The sequence below is a fragment of the Cebidichthys violaceus genome, unplaced genomic scaffold (genome assembly GCF_023349555.1).
Source record: "Cebidichthys violaceus isolate CVI_PGR_0920_01 unplaced genomic scaffold, fCebVio1.0.p SCAF_11, whole genome shotgun sequence".
Taxonomy (NCBI): domain Eukaryota; kingdom Metazoa; phylum Chordata; class Actinopteri; order Perciformes; family Stichaeidae; genus Cebidichthys; species Cebidichthys violaceus.
The window spans coordinates 10,876,476-10,893,756 of NW_027176274.1; the positions used below are offsets into that span (position 1 = coordinate 10,876,476).

At 38.0% G+C, this 17,281-nt stretch overlaps 1 protein-coding gene across 1 annotated transcript; it reads right to left on the bottom strand.

Annotated features, from left to right (window-relative positions):
* Positions 1–503: 503 nt before the first annotated feature.
* lnpa (limb and neural patterns a) lies at positions 504–9,356 on the bottom strand. Its single transcript, XM_068704699.1, has 13 exons — positions 9,250–9,356; positions 8,273–8,377; positions 7,780–7,821; positions 5,777–5,964; positions 5,623–5,681; positions 5,466–5,506; positions 3,997–4,080; positions 3,845–3,896; positions 3,541–3,762; positions 2,358–2,463; positions 2,071–2,141; positions 1,604–1,759; positions 504–1,475 (listed from the first exon to the last, which is right to left on the bottom strand). Exons 2-13 carry the CDS (start codon positions 8,297–8,299, stop codon positions 1,303–1,305), a joined length of 1,221 nt encoding a protein of 406 aa, XP_068560800.1. The 5' UTR covers positions 8,300–8,377; positions 9,250–9,356; the 3' UTR covers positions 504–1,302.
* Between the last annotated feature and the right edge of the window lie 7,925 nt (positions 9,357–17,281).

Sequence of the window (17,281 nt, forward strand, 5' to 3'; positions counted from 1 at the left end):
CAGGGGAAAAGGGTCATGTGACAGCAGAGAGCAACTTTGTAGCCGCAATGAGTTTCTTGTTGCAAATGAAGAGGGTCAAGCAATCAAGACTGGTCTGGCTCTGTGTCAGCCCTATTATCTTACACTGTCTGAAATGATCAATGAGCTAAAATAAAATGATCACAAGCTAAAATTGGCCTGCTAATGAAAATGGACTGTTTAAACATGCTCCTGAGTGAGAAGCTGGCCGGAGAAGAAATGGGGCGGCAGTTTAAAATACACGACACAATGAAGGTGGCAGGAATAAATGAGAGCTATTGCCATCATGGTTATTTACATGTTAGTTTGACCTTTCGATTCATATTTTGATGTAAATGCAGAATCACTTTCAAAATGCAGCAACAATTGATTGTTTTCACGGCAACATCAGTCAAAAAATTCTTTAGCATATGCCTTACTAAAAAAATAAAAAATATATGCATCTGTCTCACTGAATGTGTTGTGATTCTGAACACATGTAAACAGATGTTTACAAAGGTTTATTTAGTAATATTTATATAGAACAAGAATTCCAACATACAGCAAAAGGATACAGTCTGTAAACAGTTCAATGACTTTATTGTCTATATGTAAATAGGTTGTATCGATAACTCTCTGAAACAGAGACTTAAAATATAAAAAGGCACTTGGGACAGGTGCACAGTACTGACATAAATCTCCATTTTAGCAATTAACACGGTGTACGTGCATTCCTATTATGGTACCATGGTTGTGTAAACATGTAAGCATCACCGTGCTACAGAGTACCCCAGTCAACGCCGTCATGAAAGGCAAAGCATTATAGAAAAATATTTATAAATAATTTCCCATAAATACAATTTTATTTTCCCCACAAAATATTTTTTGTTTTGTTTCCACAGTATCAAACTAACCCAGATAGAATACTGTTAAGAAATTCAGCCAAAGACAAATAAAATATGAAAAATAAAGAAAAGAGAAAAAACTGTTCCTATACAAAACCCACACCATGTAGCATAATCCTTACTATTCTGAAAAAGATGTTATAGGAACGGGAAGGACAGTTGGGTTGTTTGGTGGTTGCAACCAAATGCTTGCATTATGCAATTTAATATCTTACTATTGCTACTACTATAAAAGCAATTCTCAAAAGAAAGGACATTCTGTACTGTAAGTTGAAAATCACATCAACTGCTGACTTGTTACTGTGTTATTTCAACTCACGGCATTTACTTACAAGTTAACGGTCAAAAAGAAAAGAAAGAACAAAGTCCCAGCCCGACTTGAAATAACTACTCCACAGTTTTATTCCACTTCCATGGCAGACACATCTTGCTCTCCGTCAGATTTCTCCGAGGGCAGATCTTGTGACTCTGGGGTGCTTTGGCTGTCTGACGCAGAGCTGGGCTCTGTGGTTGCTGGTGTCCCTGGCTCTTGGGTGTCTGTTTCAGCTGAGACATCCGCAAGCTTGGTTTGCTCTGATTGAGATAAAATAAAAAGATATGTATATGTGTTAGACAAGAGTTTTAACATCTAATTTCTAAATGTACTAATATTGGTAACATTTGCCATGTGTAGATGAAACCTACTTAAGTGCCATTCTCACCTGAAACCGATGGGTCATCATCTACGTCAGCAGCAGACGAAGGTAAGGCTGCTTCAGATGGCATCTTCAGTTCGCCAGAGACCTCGGGGAGTCTGGGGGCCTGAGGCCTGGTCTTTCTCGCAGGGTTCAAGAAATAACAATATGCACATCGGAAGGCTGAAACAACACAAATGAAACACCGTACACATAGTTTATGTCACTTCTCTAATACATTTTCAGAACAGACATAGATTAATATACATGAATATGAACCAATGACAGAAAACGCCTGAGATGCATAAACACTTCAGATTGATGTGTAGCACTGGTTTGCATATTCAATCTTGTTGCGTTTTTTGCTTACAGGGGTCGGTTGTGGCGGAGGCATTTAAGAGCTATATGATATACTACGCTGCCAAATGCTAGAGGGCAAATGAAGGCGCAGTATTTGATGGAGACTGACAAGAGTGTGTTTCTTTAAGTCTTACCAACATATTCAAATTCCTCTTTTAATGCCATGCCGTTATGGGACACACACTGCTGACAGATGAGAGCATATCTATGGGGAAGGAAAGACAATCCGGTTAAGACAGCATACAGTACATAGAGACTGGCATTATATTACATAAAAGATAGTTCAGCACTGCATCTTTATAAGTTGGCTAAGAACCTGCTTAATATTGCTTTAATTATACATTCCCACAAAACGGTACATGCAATATATGTGTTTTTGCCAAAACTAAATTGTTCCAGTTCAAAAGCAGAGGGTGAGTACCTGTTCTGAGGGCCATCTCCAACAAGATACTCAATGACTCTGTCCATAGCGCCTCTTTCTCTTGGGACCACAGGTCTGGCCAGGGGCGGGCCGGGGGGGTGCATCCCTGTTAAAGAACATCAATCCCGGTTAGACGTAGTCTGTAGACTTGAATACAACTGCATTAAACAGAGGCTGCTTACAGTAAAAACTAAGTGAAATAGTGAGGATGAAATTCACAGTTTACTGCACAAACCATGATGAATATTACAAAAACCTGCCCCTTTTCTTAATGAATTAACACTGGATCTCACTTGCAAAGCACGTCCAGAATCCCTGCTGTGTTGGTGAGTAGTAATTAATATAATCTAACATCAAGAGCAATCATAGGAAGATGACTGGTCATTTCTGTGAGACTTGGCACAGTCTCAATATCCTGCTGGTTATTAATTTACCAACATATGGAAACTCTGTGGTGACTCTTTGTATCAAATTGCTTTTCACTTTCAATTTCCAGCAGAAGCAGGTGATAACATCAAGTCATGTAAACCATTTGCAAGGTGTTTCAAATGCCAAAGGCAATTTCACCAAGCATTAAAAGACATTTAGTGAGATTCCACCAGCATTGCCCAGAGAACAAACGCAGGTCTGGCTAATTAATCATAGTTAATGTAATCCTGATTCGTGCATACCTCACAGTTGGCATTCCACATGGCAATTACAGCATGCCGCTTCCTCTAGGAACACATGTCCTTTACCGTTTGCACTTATTTGCATCTTCTATTGAGTGTTCATAGTCCATAAATAATTTATATTGAATATCCAGCAACTCTGCACTCCACAGATGTCTTCCACATACAGCAACTGTTCTATGGAAAGTTTTCCTCGTTGTTGGCTGGCGTTGTAAAGCACACGCATCACACTCTCGAGGTAAACATTCTGACTGCATCAACAGATAGCCCCCATTTCTAATCTTAGTCCACAATTATACACTAACTTGAGAAAGGCTTAACCTTTGAGTAAGATATTTGAAAACTACATTCATGCAATTACCCATTACAACTTCTGTATAACATACACCACCCTTTGCTGACAACACACACCACAGAGCCTTGAGCAACTAGGGACACAGAGCCAGGGAAGAGTAAATCACACCTTAATCGACCACATTATGATGTGGTCCCCCTGTGTGCAGGTAACTCACCGACTCCTGGAACAGGTGTTCCAGGGGTCACAGGCCTCCTCATCAAGCTCTGCTGAGCAGCTATAGCAGACAGGCTCCTCTCTGGGGGTCCACCTGGAGCAGAGTGGGAGGACCGTCCAGGATAGGTGGGCCCAGAGGTAAGAGGGGGTCGAGCAGCAGCTCCGCTTGCTGGATTCACCACCACTGAGGGGGTCTTTGGGATGACATTGCGCTGGCGGAGCTCTAAACACAAAAAAAGATTGCAGTTTCATTAACAATAGTAAGACAGTAGGGAAATAGTGCGGTCTTCAGAACTCATTGCTACCTTGGCCTGGTTTTGGAGTCATCTGAGGTCCGACTGGAGTGGATTCAAGCTCCTTCATACAGAAAACAAGAGAGTGCAAAAGTCCGTTTTAATATGGAAAATATACAATAACAAATTTGTTTATGTTACAAACTTAAAACAAAACGACTCACAATTTTTCTCTTGGAATCTGGATCAAATCTCTCCAGAATCATTTTAGCATTTTTATATGTCTCCGTTTCCATAACTTCTTCAAGCTGGAAAAAACAAGACATTAAATAGTATTATAGCATTAATTCAATTCTCCAATACATTGCAAAGAAATGATTCCTATAATAATAGCTCTATTGCTTAGTAAATAATTGATGTTCATCAGATTTAATTAATAGGTGTTTCATTAACACACATTAATATCTTATGATCACCTACCATAACATTACACATAAACACAAGAAAGGGCACCCGGATGTTACTCCACTAAATAGTACATCTTCATTTAAGCACCAAACATTTCAAAATGTTTACATAAAATATGAAGAATAATTACATTCACTACTTCGATAATGGAGAGTGTGAAAATCCATCAGCCCTAATTATTGAAAGTTATTAGACTTGACAGAGGATGACAAGCAATTTCTCAGATTTATTTCTTTCCTGCACTAAATGCTATTAATTAAAGTGACATTAGCGGAGTGGTTTACTGGGTTAAGTCACTGTACCAATCAAACTCTGTCTGTACAGATCCCAGATTAGCAAGCATCTTGCTGCAAAATGCTGAGAGGATCGATAAGAGCAACACTACAAAGGCTTCCTCTGGAACTTTCAGAATGAAGTGCAAGTCTTCCCTTTGCTGGAGCCGACTAGACATCAGAATTACAATGCGTTCCACAGAGATTATTACTTTTATTATAAGTTTCTCTCACTTATCCGACCACGGTGGAAGCCACAGACACATGAAACTTGTGTTTCTTTAAACGTCACTTTGCAGATCTCTCAAGCTTGCAGAGGTAATTTCAGGGACACTGCAGAGAAAATCTGTAGGGTGCTTGTAGTGCAATGTTTGTAATGGCTTCATAGCTACTACACTGAGTGACATGGTGAGGCTAAACAATACACAAATAACAGAATATAACATGCTTAATACCAACTTTGACAAGCACCCATTGTCTTAAACCAACGCTGTTTTTGTGACGTCTCACAAAACATATCTGAGCAGCAGCTACACCTGACCAACTGTTTCATCTCTGCTACATGATGCATATTTTATATCGTTTGTTCTACACATGAGCACAGTAAGCATCATACTAAAGGTCTCCTCCAATAGCTATTTTTGTTCAATGATTTTAGGCAGTTGGTTGATAACAGTTGGCTCAAAACAGGGGAAACTTGTTCAATAAATAAAATCCTTACCTGTGATGTTGACATTATATTTCACATCTCTAGCACACCCACTGAAACAATTTCTATTTCATCCAAGATACATGAATGTGATGAGAATCTCAGGGAAGCAGTGGTCAGTACTTTTGTCTTTTAGGGGCGGTTCTGATCTTAAGTGTCACATGTATCAGTGTTTTTAAGTCTACAGATCAAAAGCCAAGGAACAATGTAAATGAAACTGGAAAAATATAAAAACATCACTTACTATTTTCCTTTTTTGTGCTTTAAGATCTTCTAATTTTTCATCTGGAAAAAAAAAAATGTAAAAAAGATTTTACTTGAAAATTCAATACCAGTTTGAATATGAACAAAAATGACAATTATATGGTAAGTTATGGATAAATATTCAAAAAGGATCTTACTATTTGTTTCAGTTCTTCGTGAAAAAATAATAATAAGCATTTTTCGAAGTAACCAAACTCTAATAAAAGGAAAAAGAAGGAACACAGTTGATTGGTTACAATACATTGTAGTTACAGTTTAGTGAAAATGTGACTGACTATCTCGCACACTTACAATAACGGGAATATAACAAAGGGAAGAGACAATATGAGCTGTCCTATCAGCTGTTCAGGCAGGTACCACAAATACACAACTATACATGTGATCAGGAAGAGAAGAGACGAGTAGAGAAGCAGTCGCCCGACCCATATCTTCAACTGCCTCTGATACTTCTCACTGTACTCTTCAAGCGTCTGGATATCCTGTGAGGAAATCAATTAAGAGTGTTGTGTTAGAACACAAACGTGATTCCTATTAGTAAGACGTGACTTTGGTTAAGTGAAGGAGCTTTTTCATACAAACTACAATTAATCCAAATGCCATAAGAATAACCATTATGGTTTTACACACATTTAGAGCTCTGTCTCATTTACTGAATAACAGTGAAACACAGCTCAGATTATATATATATATATATATATATATATATATATATATATATATATATATATATATATATATATATATATATATATATATATATATATATATATATATCTGAGAGAGAGAAACAGCACCCACACTGCTCCCTTTAGGATGTTGAACTTTTGACAATAACACCAACATTTTTAGCGGTAATGGAAGTTTAAAGCTGAACATGTAGCATATTAGAGAAATATAATTCAAACTTGGCAGTAACTACCAGGAGCAAACCAAACAAAAGCAAAGGTCCAATCAGGATCAAACGTCTCTTCTGGCAGAAAAGACAGATATTTATATAATTCATTATCATTTATCAATGAATAAATGGCTTATTCATCTTTTCTCATATAGAAAGGTTACCTCACGGCGTTAAAGCGTTGTTTACTCCATCTATAAATAGCTCTTGGACAGTATGGGACCCACTCTGGTCACTACGGTTCTTCTGTAACATGTGTGTCTGTCACTCTAAGCACTGGATAAACAGATCTCACATTCAGCCTTACAGTATAACACACATGCGTATGTGTGGTGCAACCATCCCAATGATTTCTCTATAGAGGAAAACTAACAGGCCAAACAACCATCTCCTCAACACGTCAATGTCCACCTGACCTCTTCAGTATATGTGTAGTGTCTCGTGCTACAAGGACAGGGGCTGAAAATAGCCTCACACTAGCTTAACTGTAGAAGAGCACCAAAGCCCCATCAGTCAGCAAATGTGGAGCTGATATAGAAATCGTTGACAGGTCCGTTATGGTCAAAAGAGCTTCAGGCTTATGGTCAAAAGATGCAAGCTGATATAACATGTCTTTAATAGCGCTATATCAAAAACAGACTTTAGTGTTCACTAAGCATCGGTGAAGTAATACACAATATCGCCAAATGATCAGACAGGTTGTAATGAAACGGCCAGGTAGATCAAGCTGATTTGGCATTGGAAGCAAGGTGAACGGTAAAATTATTACACAATTTGTCCTTTGTGAACCAGTGCACTAATTTTCAGTTTTACCTCCAAATGAAGTGGAAGAGATTATCTGGCAAAACCTGTTTATGTTGCCCCTTTGGGCCTATTTTCAGTGATATCTTCACATTCCCAGATCTCTGCAATTACTTTGGTGAGTTATCATAACCAATATAACTGATCGCCAGAGCTACAAAAATAAAACTTATGTTGCAATGAGCCGTAGTCTACCTTCAAGTACTGAACATACAAATAAGCAATTCACCAGTAACCGCCCCTTCAGATGTCCCACTGACTGTGGAGCCGCAGTTTGAATAGTAGAAATTGTTACTTCAATAAGGTTTACAATTAATGTGTAGACTATCTTCTATTTGAATAACATCATCTGTCAATGAATACAAATTGTTGGTTTGGTAATGTTTGTGAAAATGTTCTTGTTCATGGGCTTTTTCTACCAACCCAAAGTGCAGGTTGGGTAGTAAAATGTTTAGCTAGAGCATGGATTTATTGTGCTTTGACAAATGTATAGCATGTTATCTCACACCACAGGCAATATGTATAAGAAAGACTTGAAGTTTTAAACCAAGTCTTTTAGAGAATTCAAAACAGCACTTCTGGCATCTGACAAGCATACCTTATCGATTCCCTCCAAAATGTCCACAGTGGATGGTTTAGTCTGTAAGGCAAACATTTGGAAATCCAAGTCAGAGTGAAGAAATCATGACGTTTGCCATTAAAACTGTACACTTTGTGCAAGCAACTTCCTGAAAAGATCTGGAAACTTCCTGGGTCATCTTCCCCTTTCTGCACATTTTGTATACGTGTCATATTTGTCTTCTTTTGTTGTTGTTCCTGATATTATTCAATCAGCCTATGCATGCAAATATGCAAAGAGTTGGAGATGCCTGGGGGAATATTAGCATAAACATCTGGATTCTGATCATTTATGTAGACTTTGAATGTCACCACTATTTGTGCATGAAGTATGGTGTGGTTGAATTATTTGTCAGGCACGTTCATGCAAGCTGCAAGCTTATCAAATCTAAAGTTAAGGCAAAAATGATGCAATAATAACATTATTTGTAGTAATGCAGCTGCATGCAATATAAGTAGAAAGACAAACAAACCCTCCATCGTGAGATGACTGCTCCCATGTTGTTCAAAAGGGTGAAGGATATTCTGTTCTGTTCTGGGACCCTCCTCTGATTTCCTCCAGCAAGTAACCTCTCCACCTGTTGACAATAGTTATTGGCTTCAATATATACTCAGTTAGCAATTCAAGAGGTACATGTAGCTACAACTAATGCAGTGTAATGCAATTGATTTGACGATTTAATAAAACTAAACTTTAGAGAGGTGAGAGGTCATTCTTCTTTGGAGGCAGTTAGTGAGGGTGATGCATTTCAATATACTCATAATGGGTTGGACAAAATAGTTTAAACATCACTCAGTATTGGGCAATACAATGCATCAGTTCTACAAATAACTGCCTTCAATAACCTTCTCCTTGCATCACCTCAAAGGCTGTTTCAACAAAAACATTATAACCATTATTACAGGGTTGTTGTACTAGAAAGCGATATTCTTTAGCTACGTGTAACTGTTTGAGCATACGTTAACGTTACACGTAGCTAGTATTTCAATTAGTTTAACGTATCGTAGTCTTCGTGTCCTGTGTGAAACGTTACCCTCGCTAAATTAAGATAACGCTGGCAAACTTAACAACTTGACTCCATGTTTTCGGAGGCAACTGACGTTTCATTAAGTTACGGGGCTAACAGCGGTAACGGTTAGCTCACATCAAATAACAGTGTTGCCATGTCGCCATTAGCGAATAACGTTTCTTAAATAACTTTCTACCCACTTAATGCGTCAGTGGAGTAAACTGTTAGCGTTAGCTAACGTATCACTATCTAACCATGGGAAGCTAACCGCTAGCTGCTGATGCTAACACTGAAGCAGCTTGTAGTTCACCGTGATAAGTAACAGCAGTCGTTGCTAACTTAAGTTAACGTTCTTTGTAAAAAGAAAGCGACACCAAACAATGTGGCTGCAAAGTGAATGAATTACAGCCAAGTGTTTAGAAGTGCAGTGGGGTATTTACCTAAGTGGAGTTGTCCCGGTTTCGTCAGCACTGCAGCAGGACAGCAGTCCTCCTGTCCTCTGACGGAGCGTGATTGAGCCAAGATGGGGGAGTGTCCGCTAGAAGAGCAGCATGGATCAAGAGCACTGCTGGGCCTTCAAGACTCGATGTCCATGTCACTTATGTTTAAATTAAAAGGGTTCTTACGCAAACCGAGGAGGCATGTACTGTGATATGAAACTAAACACTATCGTCAAAGTTTTTGATATGTCTAACAATGATGGTTATGAATTATATGAACTTTAGCTGAGCTATTCGTCTACAGTGTTGTTGTTGTTGTTGTTGTTGTTGTTGTTGTTGTTGTAGCTGTAGTTGTATTAATAGTATGACGAGTGGTTAAAGAAAAAGAAGACTTCTGGGCAATATACCAAAATTCATGATGTATTAATCCTTTTAATCTTAAAGTGGCATTTTAAAACGAGTATAATCCCCAACAGTTATTGTGATTCTGTTATTGTGATAATAATTATATATATATATATATATATATATATATATATATATAGATATATAGATATAATTATATATCTATATATATATATATATATATATATATATAGATATATAGATATAATTATATATATATATATATATATATATATATATATATATATATATATGCGCTTCATGTCAGCCAACCCTACTACTATCGATTGGCAGTTGATTGGCCATTATTAGTAAGGGTCATTATTGCACAAGCACACTGAACCCCAAATTACTCTCGCCAAAAGTGTCTGCCAAGTGAATATAATAGCAGTTATTATGCTTTTTGCTGACAATGCTGTCTTTTCTAATAAATATGAAGAAATACAAAGCCTTAGATTTATTAGGTTTGCACTGAAAATGCAATCGCACATTCTCCATTCAAGGCCCATATCCAACAAAGCTTTTGTAATATATTGGAGTAGGTACAATTTCCCATGTTGATGTTTAGATTTGCAGGTCCAACACATTAAATTGCAAATATAATTTAAACAGTGGGATTCATTAGTGAGTATGTAAGCACAGCACTGGCCTAAGGCGGCTCATAAAAGCCAGAGCAGATCACAAAAAGCCAATTATTTGGTGAAAACACAGGAGTAAAAACAGACTAAACAATATAAACTGAAAAAAGAACATGTTTCAATAACATCAATGTGTACGAAATGACTTGCTTTAACAACACCATACGTTTGCTATTTACCAAAAAAAACCAACTGATTTGGTTCAAAGAGATATGTTTAAGACCGGGGTTGTACCTCCAAATAGTACTGAAAGTTGCACCTTTTGAAGATATACCAGAATAATTCCCACAATCTTGTCTGCACTACTTCAATAAGTAAAGAGACTTTGCTCCTTAATTTTGTGTAATAGGACTATTGCTGCTGTGCTTGTTAAAAAGTCATAAGATCACAGAATTCACTAGGTTTCATTCTCTATACCATCCTCATATCTGTACCAAATTACGTGGTCATCCATTGCAAATTTGTTGAGATATTTTTGTCTGGGCCAAAGTGGTGGACTGACAGATATTGCCATCCCTATAGAGCCACATGGCTAGCATGGCTGACAAAAATATAACTGGTGCTGTGACATTTTGCTTTGTACTGGTGTTGGTTGTGGAAGAAGAAAAGAAAAGCTGGAGGCAAAATAAGAAGAGCCCAAACTAGATGGGTGAATGTATGCATTTGCTTGGATGAACAGCCAGTCAGACATCCACACAACAAAAAACGATAGCTGATGATCAACCACAGAGACATAACGATGTCCAAATGTGACCGTCAGCTTCATGTTTCAGTGTCCCATAGTCTCTTCTCTGCTGAAGCCTCATTGGATCGTAGGTTTGTGGTGTTCGCTCATTTAGTGGATTCAACTGTCCTTTTCACAACTGTGATCAAGAATGCTTTGATTGGGAGAGATAATGGTGCTATAATAATGGTAACAGTTAATTAATTGTAATGGTACTGCATGTTAATGAAGTCCAAAACCACTGAAATTAATTCAAAAAGGCATTACAGTTTATAGTATTCTGCACATTTACCATTCACCAGTTTTCATGAGAATCACTGGGTTCCAACAGTTCTGAACAAAAGGTCCCACTTCAGAATCAATGCAGATACATTGAAAGGATGTGGAATGTGTCCCAGTAATCCCTGGTTTATATACAGCCTATATTTTATTAGTTAAATCTCACTGAGATAAAGATCGCTTTAGACCTGGGAAGAGGACTATTTTTTTAGCCAGTCACAAAAAAATATACATACACATGCAAATATGTATTTTAATAAAAACCCCAGTGTTCTTCCACACTGATACAACAGACTTAAAGTATAGCCATACTCAGATATTTTGTTCATCCATTATAGACAGGATTTACACAATTCACTCCCTCCAGAACCCGAAATAAATGCATGAGCGAGGTTGTCAGGTAACATTTTATAAAACAGTTTAAGTTCACCTATTAGGAGTTCCTATGAACTTCACAGGATATACCCATTTTCTTGACGTGTTTTTGATGCACATAAGCTCTGGCAGAACCTTGGCTGAATTACATTATACATCTGTGTACATGGTCATTGCAACACCCACACATGAAAAGGATAAATCCATCTTTAGGAAACGTGACCTGGAAAAAATAAAAACGTGTTCAACTATATTACGATTATAAAATGCAGTGAAGTACTGCAGGCAGGTGGCATGGTATGGGTCCATGTAAAACAATTGCTTCCGATTGTTTTGAATCAAAGGGAGAATCGAGAGTAAGCAGTGATATTCTGGTTTTCCCCCTCTTCCTGAAGGTATAAAGTGTTTGCAGCATGACAAATATCATGGCGACTACACATCACGGTGCTGCATTTGTTCGCATGCATGTACTCATGTTTAGGGCAACATAGAAAGATTTTGCAATTGCCGCTCTTGGCAGCTATGTTAGCCAGTCCTGCAAAAAGTATGTGACATACTTGAGCAGTTGGGCCGGTATCCTAAAGCATGCATGTATTCTGTCTATAGTTTCATGACAAGCTAAAGTACTAGCTGGTGGTTTCACATGCAGTGCCGAGGTTTCGGAGCACGAAAATCCTGGAAGTTTTCCGAGATGCACATGTTGAGCTTATGGAGCATATTAAGGCTTCTATCGTCTTACCAATAACGTCTGTAATGACGCCCGAAGCCTCAAGAGATCTTGGCGCAACAACGTTTATAAGTTCTTGCTTATTGTTGTTACTCAATAAAAACGAATAGTCTCCCGTTAGTGTACCTTTCTTAGTTACACTAAGACAACCGCTACCCTCTGTCCAGTTAAACCACCGCCACTTTCCAATTTTAGAACACACATATTTTCCCTCCTGCCATTATCATATTATGAAACAATTATTGACCAAAGGATTAGTTTTCACACAGTTGATGCATTACTTACGAGACAATTACAGTTTATACAGTTATACAAATCATAAAACACTTACAGGGCACTTTATATAGGCACTATATTGATAGAAATGGATTCCAACTTTAATCGATTTATATTCCATAAATAAGATCATATCTGCCTGTTTTACACTCTATGGCCAACAGGTAGTTTTTTGTGCACATGAAGCCTCAAGAAATGAATCCTTTTGTAAAACAATTTGCAAGAAAGTTTCAATACTTTAGGAAGCTTCATTTTGCCATCACTACTGCTAACATTATTGCAAACTCAAAGTATTATCTTAACTAGTTACTTACTTGTTAGCTCTTTGGTTCTCATGCAAAAGAGTCTTCCGAGGATCTCATGACTATTATACTTCCTGGTTCCACCATGTGTTTGCAGCAGGGGTTGGAACAAATGTCTATTTTTGATAAGATGATTTTTTTTTTCCTAGCACTAGTGGTTGCATAGATGTTTATCTAAGTAATTGTTTGGTCACTTGCTGATATAATTCTATAAATTGTATATCTATTTGGCTGTATTGTCTGTTTATGTGTATCCATCCAGTGAGCTTCCCCATAAGTGGTTTGGTAGTCCTGGTTGGGCCTTCTGGCAGAATTGCTAGGGTTTACTCCTCAGTTCTGTTGATTTGCTGCTCATACTAATACAATACATTTAGATACCAGAAAAGAGTCCGTGCCTCCTTGCTTATGCTCAAGTCCGGGCCAACATGTCGTCACACTTGCCCAATGCTTCAGGTGAGCAATAGAGAGGAATCCTGGCTACAAATGTAATTTTAAAGGGGTAGGCCACAATAAAGGAGCAGAAGGTAGAAGCAAGGGAAATAGATGCAAAGAATCTTGAATTTGGAAGCAGGGGAACCTGTCACAGTGGGAGTGAACAGGAGAAAGAAACCTACATGGTAGGAAATACATTTGGGGTTTGAGGTAAGGGGCTGGATATGGAGCTTTGTTTGTAAAGCACACTGTGGCAAGATAGATTAAGAAAGAAGTAGCAGAAGTTAAACTGAGCGAAAAAATAAACTGGTCCAGCTTGATAGTACTAAAGTGCATGATTCAGATGGGAAACGTTTTGAACATCTACATTCTGGGTGATGGGATGGATATGTACCCAGTTGAATATTTTCCACCTCGCAAAAAAGCTACAATAAAAGGTTTAGTTAATGGAATCTCAAGCAAAGTGATTGCAAGAATATTTAATGAGTGTAAAGGGGTGACCAATAGCTTCAGATTGGAGGTAATTAAAAAGTAATTAATAAAATGTTTGAGACTAAATTTGTTATGTTTCACTTTGATTTTGATTGCCTGCTGGATAGTGTTCTTGGACCATGTGGCTTACCCAGTATGTTCCCTAACAGCTACCTGTTTGTGTGTAAGAGGGATTTTGCAACGTGTGATAAATGTGGGATAGAATGAATGAGAAAAAACACTGTCTTCTTGGCACAGGGAATCATGCAGCATTTCCAAAGAGAGTAAATGTATGGTAAATGTATTTTGTGTATATTCTGTGTAAAGATAAAGCTGTCGTTCTATGGATAATGGCAATCTTCTACTGTTGTTCTGATCTGGTGGCTGATAAAATAAATATCATGGTTGGTAAAACACTTGTGTATCACTAGCTAATGCTAAACTTACTAATGTAGGCTAGTTGGTTCCCTATTCTGTCACATTCAGTATGGATGCGTGACAATAATTGACAGTTAAAGTGTCTACAGTGACCATTGTTGTGGCTTTATGATACCTTCTGTGATTATGGCTTCTTTAGCTTTGTCTGTGGCAGTGATTTTAAGTGTTCCAATACCCATACTACCATACTATTTAGTATGCCAGAAAAATATTTAGTATATCCAAAGACATAGTTTGTCAAATGCAGTATGCCAAAAAATGCCAGGATGTTCTACTACATCCGGTCACATTTTACAGTATGCAAACCAACATACTTCTCTGGCTGTTCTGACCCACCATCCTTTGTTCAGCGTATATATGAGCAAAAGTGTCAAACTTCAAGGTGCCATGTTATGCGGAAGTAGTGTGTCCCCATCGAATGCATACTGTATGCAGTAGGCAGCTGCAGTTTGAACTAAAAGTAAAAGTATCCAACTTGGAACGCAGCTAATGTAGTTGTTACTTTTGACTTACTGTTGGCTAGTGAGTAGCTATAAACAGTGTGGCTGTTGTGATTTCCAAGGCTGTGACAAGAAGCTATTTTTTCATGGATGTAACATTAAGTGCAGGCAGGGGCTGTGCACTTAACTGTAATGGTTGTGTTGGCCGCTTCTTCCTGACCAGTGCCACTGTCTTATTGCATAGAGTATCCAGCCAGCCAGTCGGTCATACAGCAGTAGCCACAGCTACAGCTGTAGCTACAACGGAAGCCACAGCAACAAGTGGTGTTTCGGTGCCCAACCAACAGCCACAGCAAAGAGTGGGCCACTGCTATGTGTCATAGCAAGTGGCTGTAGCTAGATATTGTTAGCTTGCTGTTCTTTCATTGCCAACTACAACGACAGTCCTTTTAAAGCCCAGTTGTGTGTTCACTTTCAGGAATCCACGTTTTCACCTGGTTACCTTGCTGAGGATAAGAAAGGGCTCATTACTTACATCAAGTTCATCGCTTTGGGGCTCACTGAAGAGTGGATATCGGAAAAAGATGATGCGCTGATGTGAAACCAAATGCACCCACATCTGAAATGGTAGCACAAGGTGAGTACACAAAAAGAATCGCCAGAATCCCAGTTCAGTCCTTCAAACTATGCCTTTCAAGATGGGTCATGACTGCAAAGAAGTCTCCTCCGAGCATGGCTGAGAAATGCAGCCTTTTTTTGTAGCCCTTGCAGCCCACAAAAGAGTGGTTTAGTGCAAAGTTGATTGTACCAACTATGGACCTTAATATAGTGTAGATACTTCCATAAAGTACACACCTAGAAACAACCATCTACCTATTTAGTAAATTGAGGTCAGTCTGTCCCTGTAAACAGCTTGGTATTACGTTTAAAGCGTCCATAGCAGAAGTGTTTGTTGCATGGAAAAAGGGGTGGAAGGCTGTGTGTTATGGTGAGTGATGTGTGTGTGTGTGTGTGTGTGTGTGTGTGTGAGTGTGTGTGTGTGTGTGTGTGTGTGTGTGTGTGTGTGTGTGTGTGTGTGTGTGTGTGTGTGTGTGAGTGTGTGATGGCTCTGTTGTTGAGAGATTTGAGAGGTTGGAGGTAAGGAGAACAATGGTTTTGAGAGAACTGAAGAATGTTTTTGTCAAGCAGCGATTGAAGTTTGAGTGCAACAGACGGTGCTTCGTGTTTACCAATGACCTGTGTCTGGTGGCGTTTGTGAGTGGTGTGCTGGTCAAAACTGAGTTTATTGTTGAGGGTGACACAAAGTGCTTCAAACTCTTCTTACAGGATGTCTATAGCCAAATGGTAACAACACATGTTGCCACATTGTCCCTGGGTTTGGTCCAGTTGGGGCATTAATTGCAAAAATACCAAAAAAAACAAGTAATTCATATATAGTGAAGAGAAGTTCATGATTATAATCAAATTCACAATGTTTGTGTTTGGATTAATAGCCCATTGTGATCAATGTTGCAAACATATGACTAGTCTTCTCTATGGCAATATTGGATTTTTACATCAATGTGATCAGTTAGCCATTTTTTCATCATGTATTTATTTCTGATATTTAATTCCATCTGTAAACTGTTTCAGAATTGAATTTCCACTAAACGTCTTTTTATATCTATCTATCTATCTATCTATCTATCTATCTATCTATCTATCTATCTATCTATCTATCTATCTATCTATCTATCTATACTGTACTGCAATATAAAACAATATCATGATGTAAGATTTTATCCATTTATCCATATTGCCCATCCCTCGCCTGAATATTTTTTACTCCCTACATCCATTTACCATTCTATGTTAAAATGAATCATTTGACCAAGTACGTATTGTGACTATGTTACTGTGTGACTGGTTTTAGGAACCTATTTATACGGACCAATCATATAAAATATGTTTTTAAGATATTTACAATGCAACCTGAATGGTTGAATATGTGGAAACGGTAAAGCTGATACAATATTTTTTTTGTTTTCATTATTTAATATTTAAGCTTGAAGGTCAAAGCCCTTCTGCATTGATCTCAAAACAATTTTATAATGTATTATTATATTCCATTTTATTTAGTTTTTATTGCTTTTCTGCTTTGCATTTCTCCTGATAGTATTCAGGGACAGATCAGGTGCATGTGAAAAGTCATAATCAGGTCAAAAATAGAAAACAATCCTGAATACATGCAGAAGAAAATGTTTCATCCTCTCCATTTTGACTTCAACGTCAGATTCAGATAACAGGGAAGTCCCAACACTGAAGTGGTCCCCGGGGAGAAACACTCACGCAGCATCTATAGTGAGAAAAATAAAAAAGTAGCTGCCCACTTGAGTCCATCAACCTCTATAAATGTTGTTGAGATCATTGATTTAAACATATTTCTAGCTTCAGACAGGTTAGGATCCGTTCTTATCTTTAGTCCTGTGGCTATTGAGAAATAATCTTACTGGTCTTATACATTATCTTTGAATACTTCAAGGATT